At 52.9% G+C, this 24,436-nt stretch overlaps 1 protein-coding gene across 8 annotated transcripts in view; it reads left to right on the top strand.

Moving 5' to 3' along the window:
- Positions 1-24,436, top strand: part of ACSL6 (acyl-CoA synthetase long chain family member 6) — a 63,906-nt gene that overhangs the window by 11,145 nt on the left and 28,325 nt on the right. For 6 of the 8 annotated variants that reach the window (XM_055086744.1, XM_055086743.1, XM_055086746.1 and 3 more), the window contains 8 exons: positions 6,954-7,174; positions 10,583-10,697; positions 11,391-11,455; positions 11,732-11,833; positions 12,335-12,434; positions 13,016-13,194; positions 14,211-14,243; positions 15,502-15,553. In XM_055086744.1, the coding sequence (XP_054942719.1) occupies positions 6,954-7,174; positions 10,583-10,697; positions 11,391-11,455; positions 11,732-11,833; positions 12,335-12,434; positions 13,016-13,194; positions 14,211-14,243; positions 15,502-15,553 (867 nt within the window). Of the gene's footprint in view, positions 1-6,953; positions 7,175-10,582; positions 10,698-11,390; positions 11,456-11,731; positions 11,834-12,334; positions 12,435-13,015; positions 13,195-14,210; positions 14,244-14,861; positions 14,987-15,501; positions 15,554-24,436 lie in introns of those variants that run through there. The other 2 variants (XM_028493214.2, XM_055086745.1) reach the window with 2 other exon arrangements.

The following is a 24,436-nucleotide window of genomic DNA, read 5'->3' as shown; positions in this document are numbered from 1 at the left end:
CCTGGGGGCCCAGGCAAGCTTTTGCCAAGTTCCAGGTTAGGGCTGCTGACGCAGGAAGCTCTCTGCGCAGCCCATCTGCCCCAGGTGGTGGGGTGAGCAGTGGAAGCCCTATCAGCCCCAGGGAAAGTGTTGCAAGGCCTGTGGGCTCTAGAGTTTCCAGGCAGGTTATGAACACAGCTCTCGAGAGGGAGCTCAGAGTGCTGGGCCGCACGACCTGGGGCGATCTTGCTGCAGAGGAGGTGGATGGTGTTGGGCAGACAGCGGCCCTGTCCTGAAAGACTCGGAAGCACCTGTTGTGAGTAGGGCCTGGGAGTGGTGAGCTGGGTCCTGTGGGCTGGACCTGCCTTTTACTCTCCACAGCAGCTACCATGTGCCTGCTGTGAGCCCAGCCACACCCTGGCCTTGGAAGTAGGAGTCAAAAAAGGCCATACGTGATCACCACCCCAACTCCTCACCCAGTGGAGAAATCTTGCAGGAGTGAGGCCCTGGGTATCCTGGGACCTCACCGTCCCAGTCTGTCTGCCAGAGGCGTTGAGGGAGTTTGGGGCTCAGCTTTGGTTCCAACAGGCCTGGGTGTGGATTCTGGCTCCAGGATGGCCATCCCCCTGGCAAGCCAGGAAAGCATCTCTCAGGGCAGGCTTTAAGGAGGGGCTGGTGTGCTGCCCTGGGGTCTGTGGGGGAGCTAAGCCATTATCTTCTACCTGCTGACCCTGGTGCTTGGTCTGGAGTGTCCCCACTGCCCAGAGCATCTCTGAGCAGATGTTTTATCTGGGACTGTGCCTAATTTCCTTCCTCTCCCCAAGTAGACTGGTTGTGACCTTGTGGGGTCGGGGTGGAGACAGCCCCTGAAGGTGCTGGAGGAGATTCCTGGGCAATGGTGCAGGCCGCCCTCAGCACCGGGGATCTGGCCTCTCCACGCCCACTTCCACCATTCCCACCACCCCTACCGCTCGTGCAGGTCCCTAGCCCACAGCTGAGGGCCTGGCCCTTAATCAGTGCCACAGATAGATGTGTAAGAAGACTTTGTCCTTAAGCAACCCTTCTGACGATCTCCTCTCCAGGACTGAAGACAGGGTAGGGGTGGGGAGAAGCAGAGGGGTGTGAACTGAGGCTCTTGCAACCTGGCAGAGTTGGGGTTAAGGCTGGGTTGCTTGCCTCTGAGCTGATCTGAGCCAGCACTGCCCCGTGTGCAGATGCAGGGGAGGGGCAGCGGGGGGCCTGGAGGGGCCAGCGGCTCCCCATAGAGCTGTTCTGTGCCCGGGTCCCTGCCAGACCGCTGCCACAGCTGCCAGGGAGCCTCTGCCACCACTGCTAGAGAGCCTCTACCACCAGCCGGCTTCTCAGAGCAGGCATTCGTTGCCGTCGGCCGTCCCCAGGAGGGCAGACTTGGGGCAGGGCCTTCGCCACTTTTGAGCTTTGATCAAGATGTGGTAAGCTCTCTCCCTAAGCCCCACACGTCCTTCATAAAGGGAGGCTGGTACTAGTGGGACCAGCTCAGCTGCCTCCCCAGTGCCAGGAGCCTGCTGGAAAGGTAGGGTGTGAATGCATGTAATTTTGCAAGTTGTCTTTGAGCCCTTTTGGCTGGCAGAGGCAGAGTAACTGCTTCAGCTAACTTCTATCTACTGAATGTCTCCCTTACTGCGTGCCTGGTACCTTATTCTCTGTCTGTGAGATTTTTGAGATGAGACCAGAGGGGTAAAGTGACTTGTCCAAGGTCATACAGCTGTCAAGAGTATGAGTCAGGATTTGGACCCAGGTCAGTCCAGCACCAGAACTCCCCTTTGGGCCCTTTCCCTGACTTGTTTGCTGGGGACCCTGGCTCCTGGGAGGTTATGATTTCATTTCAGAGCTCTTCATTGGGAATTAAGGAGGTTCTTTAATGATCTGCTGGCTTGCCTTGTGCTTCTCCGTTTCTGAAGCCCTCAGAAGTTTGCATAGACCCAGAACCCCATTGCAAGGACCCCCACCTGCCTCCAGGCTGATACAGAGCGAAGCTGGTGTGATTCTAAGGGGAGGGAAGAATCTGAGGATCATGGAGGGTCTCAGTGCCAGCATGATGAGTTTGAATTTTTGTCCTAAGGTAGGAGGGAGGCAGGTAAGGTTTTTGAGCAGCGGTATGATATGGTTATGTCTGTGTATCAGGAACATAACTTTGGTATCAGTGTAAACACTGGTTAGAGCAAGGAGACCTGTGAGGAGACTGGTGTGGGAGTCTGGACAGCACTTGGTGGTGGCTGGACCAGGCCAGGCCAGGGGGGTGGAGAGGAGCGGTCAGGTTTGGGAGGTGTTTAGGAAGTAGTCCCGATAGAACCATCTTGCTAGATCGTGAAGGTCTAGAGTCAGGAAACTGGACCAGCAGAGGGCTCTTGGAGTGGAGCCATGGGTCTCAGGGCCATCTCCACTGGAAATGTGCCCTGGGGCTCTGCTTCTGCCCCCTTGAAGTCAAAATACTTCTGACCAGGGCCCCCTTCCTCCCATTCTCTCCTTTCCTGGGTTTTGACAGCTATGCCTCTCACTACCCACCTTCCATGTGCCCTGAATCAGCAAATGATAGGGCAAGGTGGGGAAGTCCCACTCCCCCCAGCCTGTGCCACCACTTGGTATTCTGAACTGGTCTATGCCCAAGGAGAAGGCATAGGATGTGCTAGAGGAGAGGAGGCTAGTTGATGCTGAGGGCTGGGTCCCCCTGCCAGGGGAATATTTACAAACATTCACAGCTGCTCTCTTGGCAACACCAGCACCACTGATTCCCTTGGGTGCTGTCCCCGTCCCTCCTGCCCCCCATGCCCCATGCTGCTGCAACCAAGAGAGCCTCCTGGGGGCATGGAAGGAGGCAGCCATGGCTGGGACCCCAGGGACGGAGAAGGAGTGGAGGTCAGAAGAGGCCAAGGTCCTGTGAAACAATGAGATAAGACCAGACTCCCAGGCCCAGGCTCTGCTCTGCCCCAAGCCAAAGGCCTGGTGGCACAGGCTGGCTCTGAGATCCATGTCCTCAGAGGACCTGAATTTGCAGCTCTCCACTCCAGTGGCTCCTGGCGGTCTGAAGGGCATCTCATGGTATGTGCAAGCACCCGTGACTGTCTGAGGTTGGCAAGCCTGTAAGAATGACACCCTCTGGTTGCTGCCCAGCCAAGAAGGGGCACAGGCTCAGCCTTAGGACTAGAGGAGCTGCAGTCACTTCAGGCGCCTCCTTAGGGCTGGGCACCTAAATAGAAGCCTGAGGAGGAGTGGGTGGCCAAGCCCTTTTCCCACCACCCTCCAGTGTCCTAGGCGAGTGGGCTTCCTGGAAGAGAACCCAGCCATGGGAGGATGGCAAGTTCATAATGTAAGGCCAGGAGGGAGCCCACCTGTGGTATGTGTGGTGAAGAGCAAGTGACTGGCCTGACTGGCTGATCCCTGCTTACAGGCTCTGGTGGCCCCTACCCCCTGCAACCTGCCTGGGCTCTTCTGAGCAGGCCTAAAGATGGTTTTCTGTGGGTTCAGCACTGCTGCAGAGGAGAGCATGGGTTTGGGTATGGATGGTACAGTGTAGGCAAGGGTTAGGGTTGTGATGCAACACGAGGCAGTGGTTTGGGAGGCCATAGTCGTCTGGGGCTCGAGTCCTGGCTCCGCTGCTTGCTCACTGTGCCCCTGTGAATGGCAGGTGACTTCTTCAGTGGAGCCTGTATGTCCTCACCTTATGATGAGTACATGGAGCTGTCATGAGGGTCGAGCGGTACAGTGTGTAGGCATGGGCTCCCACATACTAGCGATTCAGGAAGTTTAGGCAAGTTCTCTTCTTCCCTCTTCTGGAAACTGTGATACTTTGGTAATGGCCGAAAGCTCTGCACATCTGGGAAACCAGCCTCAGACTTGTGGCACTGACCCTCGTACAAGATTTCACGGGCTCAAGACTTTATTTCCCGAGAGAATATTTAGTTTGCTAAGTGCTCCATGGTCTCTCTCAGCTCCAGCCTTCCCTCTGCTTGGGACACCCTTTCCACTTTATCCTTCAGTCTCAGCCTCAATACCACTTCCTGCCAGAAGCCTGCCCTGACTCTCCGTACCTGAGTTGGGCATCTTCTCTGGTTGCCCATGCACAGCCCAGACTGCACTCACGGCACCACCCACTGCCTCATGTATTTCCCCCGTAAGATTGCGGGCAGGCCCACATCTGGCTTGTCCCAGTGCCGAGCACTGAGCTAGCTCGGAGCAGAGGCCATATGCGGGTCTGCTAGGTGAATGGGTAGGTGGGTGGGTGGGTGGGTGGATGCCTTGGCCATTCTTGTCTGTGCTCTGTGACAACCCCAGCATTGCAACCAGTGCCCACTTTCGGCTGTAGCTTAGGGCCTGTGAGCAACTGCCAAGGGCCAGGGACTGGTGGTAGTAAGGCATCCTTCCGGGGTTTTCTCTAAAACCTTTGGGACCACCTACTTGAGCCTTAGAGCTGAGCTGGGACTTCTTGGGCCTTGGCTTCCTAGCCCATGGAGTCAGCTCAGTCCATTAGAGGAAACCTCATTCAGCTCTCAGAGCTCACCCCAGGAGCTGGTGGGCATATCTAGATTTTCCACTACGTAGTGAGTCATTTATCTGATGGGCCTGGCTGTGACTTAGCCTGCCATTTGCAGCTTAAGGAAGTAAATCTCCCAGGAAAGCCAGCTGGCCTCCTGCCAAGGGTCCTCCCCAGAGCAGTTTTCCTTGGTGAATTCACTGTGGTCCATAGCCTGCCCTCTGCTGATGCAGAACCTTAATTTGACCAGTATGCCAGGAGTGGTTTGTTCCTGTGGAATGGCCTCAAAACTGATCCAGTTCAAGGAGGCTGCTGGTAAAACTGGATTTCCGGCTCAGGGACTCAGTGAGAATGCTCTGGCTGGCTGGGGACTCACTTCTCTCACCCAGAGCCTGTAGGTGGTTGATGAGTGTTCCCCGGACTCAGACAGCCTGTCGTGCCGTCCGTAGAGCATAAACTCCTGTGGGTCCGTACTACTTGGGTTCAGCCACCTCTGTTCAGTGGTTATTCCTACCTGGGCTGAGCAGCCCCCTTGGTCTGACAGGCATACCTCTAGCCATCTCTTTAGTCCTAGCATGCCTCCAGCTATGCCAGATCCAGTATGAGGAGCTTTACATGCCTGAGTGATAATGTCCCCATTTTAAAGATGGGGAAGAAGAGATCTAAAGAAGTGGGGTATGCTCAACCTAGCATAGCTCATAAGTGAAGGAGAAGGGACTTGAACTCTGGAGCTTTGCCTGCTTACTCTACAATGGCTTTGCACAGCCTTGACCTCATTTTTGGTGTGGTGATGTTACAGTTCAGCACAAATGCCACTTATTGGGAGTTCAGCAGATCTCTCTTCTCTTAGGGGTCAAGCAGTTGCTGTTTGGCTCATATCCCGTGGCTGCAGAGTAGCTGTTGTTGGGTTTCTCATTCTTTCCCAAGAAGGGAAACAACAGCCATGCACCCAAAGGTTGGGGATGGAAGGCCAGTGACTGTCAGCCTGGAGCCCACACAGTCCTCCTTGAGCTGGCAGACCTATAGGTGTCATACAGCACTTCTAGCTTTAGGCCCTTCAGGTGGACAGTAACAGCAAGAAGGCCCCAGTGGGGATAAAGTATCCACCTGGCCCTCCCTGGCTACCTTCCTCAGTCCTAGGCAAAGTGCAGACCCCTGAGCCCAGCTGGCCATATGTCTGTTCTGCCAACACTACTTGACTTAGCAGCTAACAGGAGGACATGGTAGCACCTGGGGACTTCCCTCTTTGAACCAAATTCAGCCACCAGTGCTTCTCACAGGAAAGCTCCCACTGCCTGCCTCAGGGCATCCTCCATGTGCCCCTGTAGGCCCACTGTGGCCACTTGGACTACAGTGGTGAGCGTGGCACCCAGACCACCATATGCACTGTGACGAGGGATTCTCGTTACCCCTAGGAGTGCACACAGCACTTTGCTGAGCCCTTTCTCTCCGAGCCTTCATTCCTTTCCCTTCCCACCAGCTTAACTCCTGCTCCCCTCTGGCACCTCCTTTTTCCTCTGGACATTAGCAGATGGGATCCCAGGGAGGACAGCACAGGCCTAGTTAATGGTGGGGCTAGCTCTTCTTCTTGGGTCTTGGTCTGTGGTGGTGCAGAGCTGCAGTGCAGTCTGGGGTCAGAGAGCAGTGCCCAGACCTCACCCTGGCTGCTCTTGGGAACTCTGCTATTCCTCAGAAAGATGGCCCCAGCATCACCTCTGGCGCTGGCAGGCCTTTGGCTACAACTTTTCTTCAAGGAGACCCCATGGTGGGCCAGGATGTGGGCCTAAGGGGACTCTGCTGTGTGTCATCCACTGGACCCTTGTCAGGTAGGTCATTGTCCTCAGATCTTGAGGGCAAGAAGTGTCGGTCAGGGCTGGTCTGTGGGCTCTGCCACCTCGCTTTCTCTGGGTCCCTTAGGGTGAGAGCCTGGTGCTGGCAGCTTTGAGGTGGAGTGGAAGGAGTTTGCATCCCTTCACCCGCAGTCGTTCTGGGCACTGTGCTAGGCACACCTGCTGCCCCTCTGTCCAGTCCACGTCTCAGGAGCAAGGATAAGCAAAATGCTATGACCACACAGGAGAGGCAGTACACCCGGGCCCTAGGGCTCAGGAGGTGTTAACTCCTAAGGAGCTGTCAGAGCACGTTCTACTCCTGAAAGATGTGGAAGTACGTGTCAGGCAGGGCCCAGGGCCTGAGTGTATGTTTCTCAGGAAAACTGGGCCGGATATCTGACTGTCAGGTATGACTACTAAGGGCTCTCTGGCCTGTCACCGGGAAAGGCCCTTCCAGGCACCCAGCTTTCAGGATACACTGTGTTGCTCCAGGAGGCTGTACACCCCAACTCGCTCGAGGCCTGGCCAAGATCAGTGTGTTGCCTGTGATGCAAGACAGGTGGGAGGAGAGGCCCAGGACTGCTCCCTTGCCTCCTGTCAGGGCTCCTCCTTCACCTGCCTCTTGTTTCCTGCAGAGTTCATCCTCTCACTTCTGGAGAAGATGCAGACTCAGGAGATCCTGAGGATGCTGCGGCTGCCCGAGCTGGGCGACTTGGGCCAGTTTTTCCGCAGCCTCTCAGCCACCACCCTCGTGAGTATGGGTGCCCTGGCTGCCATCCTCGCCTACTGGTTCACTCACCGGCCAAAGGCCTTGCAACCACCGTGCAATCTCCTGATGCAGTCAGAGGAGGTGGAGGTGAGCAGGGTGTGAGCCGTTGGGCTGTGGGAAGTAGTAGGCGGGGGACAGGCATCGTGAAGGAAGAAGCCAAACTTGTGGCTTGTTTGACCTCACATGGCCCAGAGAATCTCCGTTTCTCCCGGCAGCCAGCCAGTAAGCCCAGAAGTGGCCCTGGGCGGGCTCTCCTACTAGATGCTCCTCCCGCCTCTCCCAGTAACCAAAGCCTGGGGCTAGACTGACCTTGGCTTTGCCCTGGGCCTCTGGTTTGCCTGCTTCTTGGGTAGGGTGCCTTGGCTTACAGTTGCCTCAGTAGGTGGTCTAAGCATGTGCTCAAGGGGCTGCCAGGTAAATTCCCTCCCAGATTCTCCCTGTGCCCAACCCTGGTCCGGAGCTGGGACCCAGAGCTGGGCCCACCCAGGGCCCTGCCCTCCCAGAGCACACGGTTTCACAGGTAGAGCCACTGAGGGAAGAAGGGATGGTGTCCCAGCCTGGACAAGGGTGTCCCAGGCTCTGTCTAGAAGGACCAGTAAGATTTCTTTCTTAAGTTTATGGAGTTTATTTTGCCTTTTTTAAAAAACTTTAATTCCGTTTATTTTGAATAGATAATATAGTCACACAGTTCTAAAGCAACCAAAGGACATAGACTGAATAGCTTCCACCTTCTTCCCCTTGCCTCTAAGTTCTCTTCCCCTGAGAACTGTGTTAGCAGTTGTCCACAAGCAAATGTATAGATGTCTGCCCACCTTTTAAAATGATAACATACCACATACACCGTGCAGCACCTTGCTTTTGCTCTCGATGGTATGTCGTGCAGGTACCGATCAAAAGCATGACAGAGTTTGGCCTTGTGGAAGAGGGCTCAGGTCGAGATAGGGCTGGGATCTTTAGGGCATTTTTCCAGCAGAGGGAATGATGTGTGCAGAGGTGAGAGTGTGTGATAACACACCTGGTGCCTTTGGGAAATGGCGATTCATGTGGTGTGGCTGGGAGGTGGAGAGGGGCTGCGGACGCGTCAGTAGCCTGTGGTTACCAGCAGCCATGGGTTTGCAGGCTGGCCGTGCCTCTTACTAGCCTGATGGTTCTCGGCAGTTTCTTAACTCTCTGAGCCTCAGTTTCCTCATGTGTCAAGTGTGCAATAAAAAGAGTATCTGCTTCCTAAAGTTATGGTAAGGATTTGGTGAGATGATGCAGAGAAAGCACTAAGATGAATTATTTTTGGTAAGCTTACAGTTACAACTCATCTGGAGAGGCCAGCAAGGACAAAGCCCCATTAACTGGGCAGGGACCCTTGGGGATGGACAGCCTGGATTTATTTGAGGCTGTCAGTAGTAGGAGAGACAGGGCCAGTTTTTGCTGTGGCTTTGGCAGGGGCAGGCATGAGGAGGCAAGTGGGGCTTCTGGGCTGGAGGTGACAGTGGTCTGGATGGGGTCAGGTTGAGTGCCACAGAGTGAGTCGCCTCACGGGTCTGGCTGGGAGGACAGGGCATGGACACAGCTAAGGCCTCCCTTCCTGGGGAGGCTGGAGCCCTCCCTTGCTTCATCCCCCAGGAGTGTAGGAATCTGGAGTGACTGTAGTGAAGGAGGAAAAGAGAGAGTGGTAGGAAATGAGATGAGAGAGGTAAGAGGGGCCCAGATCATAGAGCGCCTGGTAGCATTTACTCTGTGTGCTACACGGTAGGAAACAATTCATATCATGTCACTCACCCTGGCTTAAAATCCTTCCCTGCTCCCCGTTGCCCTCAGCCTAAAGCTCAGACTCCTCACCTTGATCTGCAGCCTCTCTGGCCTCCTCCATTTACCACTTGGAATGGCATGAATTGCCTACAGCCTCCCAGGTGCCTCCTGCCCCATGTGTTTGCACTCCCTGTTGCCTCTGGTGAAACCGCCATTCCTTGTTCCTCCTTCTTCCCAGTAAACCCTTTTGTTTAAAAAAAATTTTTTTTTCTATTTCTTTCTTTCTTTAATTAATTAATTTATTTTGGCTGTGTTGGGTGTTTGTTGCTGCGCATGGGCTTTTCTCTAGTTGTGGCAAGCGGGGGCTACTCTTCGTTGCAGTGCGCGGGCTTCTCATTGCGGTGGCTCCTCTTGCCGCGGAGCACAGGCTCTAGGCGCGTGGGCTTCAGCAGTTGTGGCGCACGGGCTCAGGAGTTGTGGCTCGCGGGCTCTAGAGTGCAGCCTCAGTAGTTGTGGCGCACAGGCTTAGTTGCTCCGCGGCATGTGGGATCTTCCCGGACCAGGGCTTGAACCCGTGTCCCCTGCATTGGCAGGCGGATTCTTAACCACTGTGCCATCAGGGAAGCCCCCTCTTTGTATCCTTCAAAACCCAACTCAGCGGCCACTCTCTGACATACCTGCCCACTGAGCCCCTTCTGTCCCTGGCACACAGTCTCTTGCTGTCTCATTTCTGTCCCCCTGAGTGCTGACCAGGTCTGACTGTATCTGTCCCCAGATTCCCACAGAGGTCCTGCATGGGCCTGGTGCTCAGGAAGCACTGGCCAAACAGAACTTTCCACTGCAGAACAGCTGAGTGCTGCCTGTGGTTTTGAGTTTGGCTGTTGGCTCTGTGACTGTCACATTTTTCCTCAGACCTGATGTTCCAAGAGGGGTAGCGGACCATGGGCCAGCCCAGTGCAGCCCAAATAGTGCTCAGAGAAGAGGTGGAGCCGTGATACTGGAGAGTTCTGGGTTTGGGGAGCCTGAGGAGGGGTGGCATGTGGAAGGGAAAGAGGCAGGAGAAGCCCAGCTCCTTTACCCCGCCCCCAGCACAGATGGTGTTTGCTATAGTCCCGCTCTGGATCCATACCACCGAGGGCCCGGGCATCTACTACGCCATTCCCTCCACTGCCTTTCTAGGCCTCTTTTCCCAGCCAGTCCTCCAACTCATCACACTGTTATGTGAATGATGGATGGCAGCCTTCTTAGCTAAAGACAGCTCCCAAATGATTCTTAACCTACGTGCATAGCAGCAACACCTTGGCAGGTTGGTCCTGATGCAAGGGGCAGCCTGACTCTAGCCAACACTCCCCACTCCGCTGTATGAGTGAACCACGGGTGTGTATGAACAGTAACTGAAGATTCTGGGCATTTAGTGTATGCTGCCTGGTGTGTGGGTGCTGTGTGTGTGTATGTGTGTGGGAGACCAGTGTACTGGGCCCCTGGGCATGAGCCACCTGTGTTTGAGTGTGGATGCATACAGGTCCAGTGTGTACAAGCCACGTGTACATGAATGTGTGTGGAGTTTGTGTGTGTACAGCCCAGGTGTGTGTAGGCCATGTGTGTGAGTGCACACAGAGTGTGTCCCAGCTCCAACTATGTGGCCCGGGTGTGTATCCAAGCCATGTACAGCCTGGTGCATGCTGGTGCCCTCTCCTGATACCCGTGCCTGCCTGCATCAGCCAGCTTCTCTGGCCTGTGCTTGGCTCATAGGACAGTGGTGGGGCCCGGCGATCCGTGATAGGGGATGGCCCTCAACTGCTCACCCACTACTATGACGATGCCAGGACCATGTACGAGGTGTTCCGCCGTGGACTTAGCATCTCAGGTGAGAGGGGCCGTGGGGGTGTGGAAGGGCTGTGGCAGGGGTTGAGCAGGTGCAAGGGTGTGGGTGAGCAAGCATGGTTCCAGGGGTATGGCAGGCGAGTCACGCCTGGTTCAGAGGAGAGAAGCCATTCTTGGCCCTCCTGCCACCCAGTCAGATGAGTAGCTGCATTATGAGGCCAAAGGGCTGACCTCAGCTTTATTACAGCCCTGAGAACTGCTGACCTTAAGCTGTCTCTTTGCTCATATTCTATATCTCCTATTGGCAACCCCTCGTGAGCCTTGAACTCACAGGCTACTGGCTGGCATGGTTCTGAACCTGAGCCTCCGAGATGTCTGGGTGATCCATGGCGTGGGGTGAAGGGAGTTGTCACAGAGAGGCAAACTGCCACCTCTGCCCAGTGGCCCCCAGGTCTCCATGTCTTCTTGGGGCTGCATCACACAGGTCATTTTGGGAACTAGCGCTGTGTCAGTTCCCATTCCTGGGACTTCCTGATCTCCCTGGGGAGATGCCATGCTTGTGCACTTTAGGCCTTCTTGGACTTCAGCAGGTTAGACAGACAGCTGGGGAGCAGTTCACTTGGCCCATGGACCGCCTCCCAGGATGGGATATTCATCCAGGTGTCTGATGGGCAGGTTCAGTGGCTCCCACACCCTGCCCTCCTCCCTGGCACAAGGCCTGCTTATCTCTATGTAGGGAATGGACCCTGTCTTGGCTTCAGGAATCCCAAGAAGCCTTATCAGTGGCTGTCCTACCAGGAGGTGAGTAATAAAAGACAGGCCCCACCCTGACCACCCACACAGACCTGGCACTTGGTTGGGGGGGGCGCTTGTGGGCACCCTGGAGGCTCTCAGAGAGTCATTTTTTTCCTTGCCTGGAGTGTCTGCCAAACTCCTGGCAGCAACCTCTCAGGACTTCCAGCATCACTGGGTAGGGAGTTGGGGAGCTCCCTCAGACCGTAGAAAACCCACCTGGGGATCTCCCTTCCCTGCTGAAGAGTCCTTGCTTTCCCATCACTGCCCCATGTTTGTGTGCAGGTGGCCGACAGGGCTGAATTTCTAGGGTCTGGACTTCTCCAGCACAATTGTAAACCATGTACAGATCAGTTTATCGGCATTTTTGCACAAAATCGACCAGAGGTGAGCACCCGCCTTAACTGGTTTTAGAGGCATCAGTGGAACACAAGCTTGGGTACTGTAGAACAGCCCTGCTCCCGCTGTCTGTAGGGCCTGGGACAAGAGGAACACTGGAGATCGTTGGTCCATGCCATCCCCCACTCCCTTGGCTCTGTCCCTCATCAGGGGTGGACATTCCAGCCAAGTTCCACCTACACCCTACCTAGCTGTCCAAACAGTGGCTCCCTGAGCCATGGGGGAAGAAGGACCTGGGGAAGAAGGCCATGCAAACCCCGGAGGTGGGCCTGGGGTTATTTTGAGTCCCGTAATTCCCTGGGGCAAGCAGGTCTAGAAGACCGTGGGGGAGCAGGCTCAACGGGTCAGCTTTATGGATCCCTTGCCTTGTGCGGAGCGCTCTCGGCACAGGACCCCGATCAGGGAGCCCCGTGCCTAAGGCCTGAGGGCAGTGCAGCCCTGCTGTCTGCTCTGTGCTCCCCCTTCCCCCCAACCTGTGTGTCTCCACAGTGGATCATCACGGAGCTTGCCTGCTACACATACTCTATGGTGGTGGTCCCGCTCTATGACACCCTGGGCCGGGGGGCAATCCGCTACATCATCGACACAGGTGAGCCCAGCTGCCCCCTCCTGCCCCTGGTAGCCAGCCCCACCTCCTCCTCCCAGCCCTTTTCAGCTTATGCTGATTGTTTGACACTAATAAGCACTTTGCTTCCGCTCTCAGAGAACGCTGGGGGCTTCCACTTTGGCCCTTGAGTTGGCTTCCTGAGTCCAGCTGTCCCCAGTTGGACTTCACCCAAAGGCTCCTTCCACAGGGTAGGGCTGCCAAGAAGGAGCCTCTGTACCAGCCTCCACGTAGGCTGCCAACCCTCTGAGTTCACTTCAGCTTGAGGAAGATGCTAGGGGGTGGTAAATATCTCAAACAGACCAGGGACGATGGGGCTGAGCCTGAAGAAAAGGAATGCTTGGAATCTACCCCGGGAGATTCCCTGGTCTTCTGCCCTTGGCTCCATCCAGGCTCTGTGCACTTTCCTCTGGACACAATACATGTCCCACATGGCCTGTCGTATGTATTTATTTACACTCAAGCTTATGTGGCACACACAGCCCATGGTTCCACTGCCTGGCATGTGCTGCCCACGGTCACAGCCTGTGCCCACACAGCCTGACTCTCCTTGGTGGTCCCTGCAGCCGACATCAGCACTGTGATCGTGGATAAACCTCAGAAAGCCGTGGTTCTGCTGGAGCACGTGGAGAGGAAGGAGACACCAGGGCTCAAGCTTATCATCCTCATGGAACCATTCGAGGAAGCTTTGAAAGACAGAGGGCAAGACTGCGGGGTGGTCATTAAGTCCATGCAGGCTGTGGAGGTGAGGGTCTGCTTCTGGGGTGTTTCCTGGCCACAGCTGGCTGGCCACTGAGCCAGAGCTGCTGGTTATCTGCCCATCTTATGCCCTAGGTTGGATGTTTTGGGCCATCAGGGTGTGTCAGGGTTCAAACAGGGCAGGCTTCACAAGGGCTGGTGGTGGGTAGTGGGGTTGGTACCCACAGGCATCCTCTTCGAGATGGGCTCAGTTATTTGGCACAGTTAGTGACACAGGCACCAACAGGTAGATGGTGGTGCCAGCCTGCCCCAGAGCTACCCCCACAGCCTCTGGAGCCTCCTCATTTCCATCTAACAGCCAGCCTGTCAGCCTGAGGACTGTAGTAAACTTGAGGTCCAGAAGTCTTGGAGAGGTTCTTGCGGTTGTGTCCCAGACCCCCAGCAGCCAGCAGAACCAGTTTTCCTTTGCATGGCCTCCCCAGAGACATAGGCTGGTGGCAGCTTATGGCCTGCTGGAGTGACCCAGGACATCCTCCGGGGCCTCAGGCCTTTCGCTCAGTAGCAGCTGACCCCCACTGTGCCCTCGTGGATCGAGGCCTGTGGGCCCTCCATTTCTCCTGTCTCCCTGTCTGCTCTTAAATGTACCCACAAAGCCATGGAGGGCCTGTGCCCCTCCATGGCTTTAGGGGCCACACCTAAGCTGGCAGCCCCCATCTGCCCCTCCAGCCCTGACCACTTAGTTGCAAGCCCGGGACACCTAGCCACTGTGTCTTGAGCATGCATCTAGACGTACCGTGGGCCCCTCAGGCTGTCTCCCCCTTGTGCATGTGCACAGTGCTTAGCCTCTTCCTGGGCCCCAGGCCACTGTCTGTGATGTGTGGGTGGCCAAGGCCTGAATGTGTATCTGAGGAGAGACCGCTGAGGTGGTGTCTCTGCGCCGGCTACGTCTGGGCAGGGAGTCTGGGACTCTGGGCTTGGCGCAGGAACAGGGCATACTGTGCTGAGTTTATTTTGATTGATTAGAACTTTCGAGCATTTAAAAACCGTGTTTTCCTCTTCCAGGACTGTGGCCAGCGGAATCACCACGTTCCTGTGGTAAGCTCATCTGCCAGCAGGTTTTGACTGAGCACTGTGGTGTCCAGGGCACGTCCTCACAGACTCCCTCGCTGTGCACAAGGCTCGGTAGAGTAGCCAGAGTAGCAGCCCCGTGTTAATAAGCAACTCAGGAAATGTCCCCTTGGGGCACCCAGGACGACCTGGAACGGGAGTCAGACATTGGGAGGGAGGAAAAAGGGCAGCCAATCCTGGACACCCTTGGGTCTCCAGTAACTTTTTCTTTGGGAGGTCTTATGTTTTCCCTTTCGATGTAGCAATCTCTCCCGAGGATGGGATGGACAGGAGCAACAGACCTGGAAGTGGACCCCTTGTGGCATCTGCTGTCTTTGTTCATCTTTGCTCTCTGAACTTTTCTGTGTGTCGTTCCCTGAGTGATCCTCCCTGGGCTCGAGTCACCAGGGAGGGTCACAGCCCCTGGGAGGGCCTTGTAGGGGCTGTGAGCTTTCTCACACACAGGCCTCAACAGGTCAATCCCTGCTTCCCAGGGCCCTTCACCATGAGTAGCCCCTGATGTGTCCCCACTTCCACATACTGTGCCCCAGCCTTAGAGAGCTGCTCTCTGGCCCCACAGCATGCCGTCTCTTGTGCCTCTGACAGTGCCCAGGCTGGTTCCTCTCCCAGAATGCCCACCGTCACTTCATCTGGAGAGATCTTGCTTGTCCTTCAGTCTCAACTCATGTCACCTCCTCTGGGAAGCCATCCTCTACATGCAAGTGGTCATGGTGGGCTCCTCCTGGTGACCCCAGGACTATGTGCACAGTGCCAGGGCAAGGGCCTGATGCAGAGCAATCTTAGTGACAGAGTGGGCAGCTCAGTTCTTGGGTTACATTTTCTGTTCCCAAGCCTAAACCCAGACACTCGGGAGAAAGTGGGAAGGAAAGAGGAAGTGAGAACGGTGAGATCCTTGATAGAGGCCTGGGTATGGCCACTGCAACCCAATCCCATTAGAATTCAGCTCAGCCTCAAGTAGGCGAGGCAGCAGGAGCATGTGTGAGGTTGGTGGGACAGATGGACGTCCATGTCCGGTTAGGTTTCCTTGGTTTTTCTTCCTCTTTCCTGGGGACTTGCCTGCTCACCTTTCCAATGACAGCATGCAGGGCCATGCACATGTGCCGACACATGCCTGCACCCTCACACAGTGCACACACGGGGGTGTGCACAGAGGGGCTGGCTGGTGGAGGGGCCCAGGCTGGGCACACTGGGTCTCTTTAACACACTCCTCTTCTCACCTCTGCAGCCCCCGAAACCCAGTGACCTCTCCATTGTGTGTTTCACAAGCGGCACGACAGGTAAGCAGAGGCTCCTAGCCCACCAGCCAGGGCCACCTGCACCCTTCCCTGGCAGCTTTGGCAGGGTGACTGAGACATCTCCGGCGCCCTCTGTGGGATGGGCTGAGCCTTGTCCTGTGCCTGGCTCCAGACGCTGGGTCCTTCCTGCTGCTCCCAGTGGCCAACGCGAGGCAGCATGGGGCGGCTGGACGTGAATGGACGGTGTGGACTGGGGGTGTCTGGGGGCGTGGGTGCTACAGACTTCCTGGAGCTGGGGCCAGCAGTGGGCTGGGCAGCTGGGTCACGTCATTACTCTGAGGAGGGGCTCTCGCTTCTCTGCTTTCCTGCCCCTGCCTGGACTTGGTGTCAGGGACTGGGGAAGGAGTGTGGGATTTGGTGTCTGAGAGCCTGGTTTTGAGTCTCATCTCCACCACTTGCTGGGGGGCCATGAGCCGGTCCCTTAACCTCCCTGCCACCGCTGTCCCCAGTTTCTTTCTTTCTTTTTAAAATATTTATTTATTTGGCTGTGCCGGATCTTAGTTGTGGCACACGGGATCTTCAGTTGCAGTATGAGGGATCTAGTTCCCTGACCAGGGATAGAACCCAGGCCCCCTGCATTGGGAGCACGGAGTCTTAACTGCTGGACCACCAGGGAAGTCCCTGTCCCCAATTTCTTACCTGGGTGGTTAAAGGTGCCAAGTTGGAGGTGGAAAAGTGTGTGAAAGGGCAGTGCAGATGATCTGGGGCAAGATCATCTGCACAGATGATCTATGCCGTGGGCAAGGCTGTCAGGGAGAGGAAATGACGCAGTCCATGCCCGGTGCTGACAGAGGAACACGTGCATCAGTGTCAGTGTGAACAGCCAAAGAAGGCTTCCTGGGGGAGGCAGAACGCACCTGAGGAACATGGCTATAGGCACAGTACTTTGCAGCCTGCAGTGGCCTGTTCACCCTATCACTGTGTCACTGGGGCCTCAGCACGACCTGTGAGGCAGGCGGGGTGGGGACTGTCCAAGGGGGCACCAGCAGCAATTGGAGGCAGAGAGCTGGTGCCCTGTTCTCCCATTTCACAGCCCAGTGCTCTCCCCACTGCTGCCTCTCCATCTCATCTGATGACTCGGGAAGTCACTTGCCCTTGGCCTGAAGGGGCAAGAAGGTTCCAGCCTCTTTTCCAGACCTAGGGCTGGCCTGCCTTGATGATAGCTCTTGATGGGCAGTGACCTGGGGCTCCCCACGCCTTCCACAGATGGAACCTCCAAGGCAGTTGGCAGATCCTTGACCAGCCCCACAGGCAGGATAATCCTTGTGGGTAGATCACGATAAACATGACGTTATTGAATCAAAGTGGGTTTTTGCCATTAACTCAAGTGGGTCTGAGAATTTCCGCCTGACTGCTAAACCCTGTCAGAAGAGAAATAACACAGCCTTTGCTCTCCAGGAGCTGACATCCAGAGCCAGCCCAGAATTCAAAAATGCCCTTCAAGTTTATGTTGCTTTCTGTCAAGAGTTTCACAATGTGAAATTTTGGTGACATGTCCCTCCACCCTGGGTTTGGGGGCAGGTGACTACTGTGGCCTTTAGCTTTGGACCCTTGCTGTTCAAGAGTGCCCCCTGGCTTTTAACTGAGTCAGTTAGTCACAGCTGCTGCCCCTGTATCCGGAAAAGAACTTGATGATGCAGAAATGTGTTGTTGCCTAGCTGCAGAGGGCAGGCCTCATGTCCAGTGCTTTTTCAGACCATGGAGTCACAACTGGAAGTTGAGCCATCCTTCCCAGGCTCTATAAGGTGGAAGCAGAATTTATGGAGGCTAGAAAACAGGTTGTGATTTCGTGCCCAAACCTCCCACTCCAGAGGTATGGCTGGTGCCAGGGCAGAGCTGGGGGAGTGAGCAGGCCTCTTACCTGATGTTACCCTGCCTGGCTACACGTGTGGATTTCCTTGGCATTAGCCTAAGCCTGTGCTATGCCTCTGGTAGCCATCCTCTTGTCCAGCACATCACAGCTGTGGATACAGCTTCCCTTCCATGATAAGTGTCCTGGCCTCAGCTGCTTCAGGAGCCACATCGTTCTTTCAATGAGGAAAGATGGAAAATATGATCTGAATCTGACATTTGAATCATGATTCTGGTGGAATCATTCTGGGAAGATTTTTCTCTTGATGTGTGATGGAAGCATCTGTGGAAATTCCCAGAATAAGCCAGTGCTTTGGAGCCACTAGTTAGGCCAAGAAGGCCCTGGAGGAGGTGAGAGCTTGGGGTTTGTCTGTACTCAGGGATGGCTAATGGGTGGGTGTGTGGTTGGTTGTTCGTTTCAGAATAACCATCAGCTGGACTGAAATCGAACTGCCCTCTCCAAATAAAAGATAATTTGTGGGTATAACGTAGCCCAGTTTGGGGACTTGGGCCCCATGAATGATAGTTCAGATGTATCTTTATACGTTCATGTGCTACCCTCCCTTCCCAGAGAAGAAAATACAGTGGTCTTTTATTTTATTATTTATTTATTTATTTAATATATTTTTAGCTGCATTGGGTCTTAGTTGAGGCATGTGGGATCTTCACTGAGGCGTGCGGGATCTTTTTTTGTGGTGCGCAGTCTCCTCTTTAGTTGTGGCATGCGGGTTTTCTCTTCTCTAGTTGTGGCGCGCAGGCTCCAAGGCACGTGGGCTCTGGAGCTTGCGGCACGCGGGCTCTAGTTGAGGCGCGCGAGCGAGCTCAGTAGTTGTGGCACGTGGGCTTAGTTGCCCCGCGGCATGTGGGATTGAACCCACGTGCCCTGCATTGTAAGGCAGATTCTTTACCACTGGACCACCAGGGAAGTCCCTACAGTGGTCTTTTAAAACATATCCTTCCTAGTCTATGGGTTTTTAGCATTCTTTTTCTAATTTATGTAGATTCATTCATTCAGCTCATTTATTGAGCATCCACTCTGCATCAGACCTAGTGTTGGAGGCTGAGGACACAGGGATGGACAAGACATGGCCCTGCCCTCATGAGCACACAGCTCATGTCATGAGGCAGTTCACTGCCTCGAGGGTCTGCATCCCAGGGTGCATGGAGTGCTAGGCCACCAAGAGGTCAGGACAGCGGGACAGAAAGGATTCCAAATCTAAGCAGAGTCTTAAAGGATTGGCAGCTGGAGGAGAAGAGGAGGAAGGGCATTCTCAGCAGAGGGAACAGCATGTGCAGAGGACCAGCAGCAAGAAAGAAAATGTTTCTTTGAGGGAGAGTCGACTGAGGAAAAGAGAGGTCTGGTTGCAGGTCCTGGGAATCCTGACAGGAGAGGAATGATGGGGGCAGGAGTTCCAAATAAAGGCTGAGCAGGAGCAGCCAGAGAGGCTAGAGGAGAATAGAACCTGTCAGCATTGTCGATGGCTAAGCTGTACCCATAGGATGCTGCCACAAAAACACCTGCTGGTGCTCCTGGGACAGGGGAGGTTGGAAGCAGAAGCTGATTATGGTAGACTGAGGAGTGGATGGGAGGTAAGGATGTCAACTCAGCAAGTGTGGACAATTCTTTTAAGAAGCTTGGCTGTGTCACCAAAAGGCACGCTCCATAATGTTCCCAGCAACGCGATTTGAAAAGTCAAAGTCTGGAAACAACTCACATGCCCCTTCAGCAATAGAATGGTATATCTACAGATAGAAAATTATATACCTTAATGTTGAGTGAAAGAAAAAAGGCACAAAATATTGTGTGATTTCTTTTATATAAAATTACAAAACACGATAAAGGATTCTCTGGTTTTAGAAGTCAGGACCATGGTTGCCTTCCAGGATATTGGTGTCCTGGAATGCTGATGATGTTCTGTTTCTTGATCTGGGTACTAGTTGCCCAGGTAAGTTCACTTTGAAAAAAAAATCTGTTGAGCTGTATACTTATTTGGGCACTTTTCCATATGTATGTTATACTGTAAGAGAGAGTTTATTAAAAAAAAAAAAAAGATTAGCTGTGAAGGGATGACAGAGAGCAAGACTGGCAGCCGGTGGAGGCCGTGGGGTTGAGGGAGGGTGGGGATTTTGCTGTTTTCCTGGAAATACCTGAAAGTGTTTCTCATAGTTAGAGAGAGAGCCACTGATGGAGAAAGGGAGGTGAAGCTCAATGGAGCAAAGCCCCCAAAGCTTTGGTTTGGGTTGGGTGAGAGAGGAGGCTTCCAAGTGCCATGAAGAGATGACTGCCTGGGAGAAGAAGGGAGGAAGAAAGGATGCTGGGAGGCCAGGAGGATGGGGGACCTCCTCTGTGGAGATGGAGTCAGGGTCTTGGCCTAGGGGTGAGAGGCCTCATGAATGGACCAGAGTCTCAGGGGGTGCCGTGTGACAGTTTCTGTGAGGAGCACCTCTCTTGGGCTGGAGACTGTGAGCCTCAGGGGTCACGTTGTTAGAGGAGTGGAAAAGGTGGGCATCTAGATTGGCTTGGTGGGGTTATTAGAGTGGGGTGTTCCAGAGGAAGCCTGGGCGCTGAAGCACTCGGCAGGAGAGCGGCTGGGGTGAGGGACACGGGAGTCCAGCTTGGGAGGGAGGGATGAGAGGGAGGGGAGGGCAGGGAGGGTCAGGTGTCTGGAGTCATATGAAAGGGGCTCAGCCTGAGGGAGCTGGCTGGGTAAGTTCTTAGTGGTGGCACTGGGGCTGGGAGGCTGAGGAGGCGTGGAGGCCACTGGAACCAGAGTATCTCTTCTGTTCCAGTTGAGGCTGCCCAGGGAAGCCCAGTCATTTAGCTGAGTATGTAAATGCCCATCAGCCCTACGGCTGTGGCTGCTCAGGTGGGCTTTCTGGGAACATGCTTACCGTGACCTATGCATTTTACACCATTCCATTCAAGACTTGTGTGATCACATACATAAGACTACATCGTGGCACTCCTGCTGTGCAACTTTAGGAGAATTTCTTGACGTCTCTCAAGCCTCAGTTTCCTTGGATATTAAATGAATACATCTAATACCTATAGCATAGGGTTGTTCCAAGAAATAACTGAGCTGCCATGTATGAAATGCCTAGCACAATGCCCACATTGGTGTTCAGTAATTGGCTCCTGTGATAGCTATTATATGTATTCCTGCTAGTCCTCAAGTTTGATGTTTAAAAAATTGGTGGATATGGCATTGATGAAAGTAACACTCAATCCTAAAAAAGATTTGGGGGGCTTCCCTGGTGGCACAGTGGTTGAGAATCCGCCTGCCGATGCAGGGGACGCGGGTTTGTGCCCCGGTCCGGGAAGATCCCACATGCCGCGGAGTGGCTGGGCCTGTGAGCCATGGCCGCTGAGCCTGCATGTCCGGAGCCTGTGCTCCGCAATGGGAGAGGCCACGACGGTGAGAGGCCCGCGTACCGCAAAAAAAAAAAAAAGATTTGGGAACCCCTAGCAGGGAGATGAACACTCTATCTGCATTATACAACTTCCAAAGCATTTCTGTCACTGGTGTCTTTTATAACCCACCTTTGTGTGAAAGCGGAAACAAGCAGCCAGGGAGCCCTCAGCCAGAGGACCCAACACTGCTCCCAGCCCCTCTCCCACCCACTCCTACAGGAGAGACCTTGAGCTCAGCTTCACCCCACATCTGCTCCTGCTTGGAACCAACATCCATCCAGGGCAGATCTTCACCCAGTGAAATGCCCTCCTGCATATCAGCCATGGGTGCCCCACCCAGGAACACTGGCTGAAGCCAAAATGCTGTTTGCAGAATCTGAAAGTAGGGAAGTTTTTTTCTTTCGGTAGCTGAAGAGAAAATGAAGTGCAAGGATGGCGAGTTTATGAGTGGAAGTTGGGAAATGGACCATAGGTCTCATTCTGCTGAGACATCAGGGCCCGGGTAGCAGCACCTCTCACTGACGTTGCATCAGAATAGGAGAGAACCAGGGGACACGTCAGTTCTGCAACTTTGATGGCATGTAGGTCTAGCTAGGAATGCTTAGTCTGTTCTTCCACATGAGCAGCTTGGAAAAATAACCATATCATGTTTAAAACAAATGCTACCAGAGGTATGTTCTTGTCCTGAATCAGAGAAGTAGGCAGAGCCTTTCTGAAGGCTCATCTCTCACCTCCCGACTCAGACCTTGAAATCTTCTCCCAGGATTTGTTGTCAACGTGCACCTCTCCTTTATCCTTTGGGACCACATCTAGAGATGACTTGAGGAAATAATTTGAACATTTCTGGGAATATTAAAAAATTCTATAACTCACTAGAAGTTTACAGAATTTCATTTATATCCACAAGAAAACATTTGTTTCTAAAAGGTGTAAGCTTTTCTCATCATGTTGGAGAGGAAAAGGGCTTGTCTAACTAAGCAGAATTGAATAACTACTACCATTGTGTGTGTTCTGGCCTGAACTGAGTGGAGGCTTTAGAAATTTTTCATCAATGAAGACAAGTTTCTCTAGAAATTCTCAAACCATCCCCCCCTGAGATTATATTAGGTGTAAGTCAGCCAACCTAGCAGATCTAAAGCGGTATATCACAGGACCATATTTTGTGACAGTTCTGATTTCATACTTAGTATTTTGGGGGTGTTCCTTAGAAAATTCCAGAATTTGGGAATCCACGGGTGAAAATTTCTGGGTGATACTCTCAGAATAGTTTGTGGGTCCAGGGACTCTGTGGGATTTGTACATAGGAGACAATTCAGGGAAATTTCCTAACATGGGCCTGGGTTTTAGGAAAGATGCTGGGATGAAAGAAGGACAAGCAGTGAAACAAAGTGCATGGATCTTCTTTTCAAAAGGAGGATATTTTAATAGATACCTATTAGAAAATATAATTTTTAAAATCCTGTAACTTTCTGTGTCCTCAGAATCGCCTCTGCAATTTGCAATATGGGTGTAGGTGCCTGAGCACATGTTAAAACCCTGCCTACCACACATCTTGGTCAGAAAGAGATGGTGCCATTACTGATGCTCATCTCTGACAAATAGGTCACCAGTAGGTTGAGCATAAAGGCCTCACGGGGTATAGTTATGAGAGCAACTTTATTTTTGTCTCCATCTATTCTTTTAAACTTGCTTGGTGGGGATAGCTCTTTGTCTGCCCCTGGATAAAACTTAGGCATCTCATGCCTTATCTGGTCCCTCTCAGGTGAGTCCCATGGGGATTGTAAGTCACAAACACAATCTTAATTCAGAATTCCAAGTGTTGGTCCAAAATATGAGTCTGTCAAAAAAAAAAAATGAGTCTGTCCACTTCACTGCGACTTCCCTCCCCAGCCAGGGCTGGCTGCAGGCTTGGTGGGGAAGGCATGAGATCATGCCTTCCTCTCTTCCCGTCTGGTGATCCTCCTCCTCTTCCTCCAGCTTGCTAATGAAGGTTTCTGCCTTCTCCCACCAGATGGAAGTAGGGAGGGAGAATGATTTTGGGCAAAAGTTTACAATTCAATCTCCATTTCATGGACACTTTGAGGAGTTCTTCTCCTGAGGCTGGCAGTGCCCTTCCTTTGGTTGTCTGCTCCCCACTTCACATCAGCTTCTGTCTCTGGTATACACTGTATCGCTCCCCCCTGATTCTGGGGGGAAACCAGCCTGCAGATAAGATTCCTTTTTTTTTTTTAACGTCTTTATTGGAGTATAACTGCTTTACAGTGGTGTGTTAGTTTTGGCTTTATAACAAAGTGAATCAACTATACATATACATATATCCCCATACCTCTTCCCTTGTGCACCTCCCTATCCCACCCCCTAGGTGGTCACAAAGCACCGAGCTGATCTCCCTGTGCTATGCGGCTGCTTCCCACTAGCTATCGGTTTTACATTTGGTAGTGTATATATGTCCATGCCACTCTCTCACTTTGTCCCAGCTTACCCTTCCCCCTCCCCATGTCCTCAGGTCCATTCTCTAGTAGGTCCGTGTCTTTTTTCCTGTACTGCTGCTAGGTTCTTCATGACCTTTTTTTTTTAGATTGCATATATATGTGTTAGCTTACGGTATTTGTTTTTCTCCTTCTGACTTACTTCACTCTGTATGACATACTCCAGGTCCATCCACCTCACTCCAAATAACTCAATTTCGTTTCTTTTTATGGCTGAGTAATATTCCATTGTATATATGTGCCACATCTTCTTTATCCTTTCATCTGTCGATGGACACTTAAGTTGCTTCCATGTCCTGGTTACTGTAAATAGTGCTTCAGTGAACATTGTGGTACATGACTCTTTTTGAAATATGGTTTGCTCAGGGTATATGCCCAGTAGTGGGATTGACGGGTCATATGGTAGTGCTATTTTTAGTTTTTTAAGGAACCTCCATACTGTTCTCCATAGTGGCTGTATCAATTTACGTTCCCACCAACAATGCAAGAGGGTTCCCTTTTCTCCACGACCTCTCTAGCATTTATTGTTTGTAGATTTCTTGATGATGGCCATTCTGACCGGTGTGAGATGATATCTCATTGTAGTTTTGATTTAGGTGATACCTCATTGTAGTTTTGATTTGCATTTCTCTAATGATTAATGACGTTGAGCATTCTTTCATATGTTTGTCGGCATTCTATATATCTTCTTCGGAAAAATGTCTGTTTAGGTCCTCTGCCCATTTTTGGATTGGGTTGTTTGCTTTTTTGATATTGAGCTGCATGAGCTGCTTGTGAATTTTGGAGATTAATCTTTTGTCCGTTGCTTCATTTACAAATATTTTCTCCCATTCTGAGGGTTGTCTTTTTCTCTTGTTTATGGTGTCATTTGCTGTGAAAAAGCTTTTAGGTTTCATTAGGTCCCATTTGTTTATTTTTGTTTTATTTCCATTTCTCTGGGAAGTGGGTCAAAAAGGATCTTGCTGTGATGTATGTCATAGAGTGTTCTGCCTGTGTTTTCCTCTAAGAGTTTGATAGTGTCTGGCCATACATTTAGGTCTTTAATCCATTTTTTTTTTTTTTTTTTGTGGTATGCGGGCCTCCCTCTGCTGCGGCCTCTCCCGTTGCGGAGCA

The sequence above is a fragment of the Physeter macrocephalus genome, chromosome 8 (assembly GCF_002837175.3).
Source record: "Physeter macrocephalus isolate SW-GA chromosome 8, ASM283717v5, whole genome shotgun sequence".
Taxonomy (NCBI): Eukaryota; Metazoa; Chordata; class Mammalia; order Artiodactyla; family Physeteridae; genus Physeter; species Physeter macrocephalus.
Note: the sequence above shows the minus strand (reverse complement) of the source record. Positions and strands in the feature narration are given on the sequence as shown.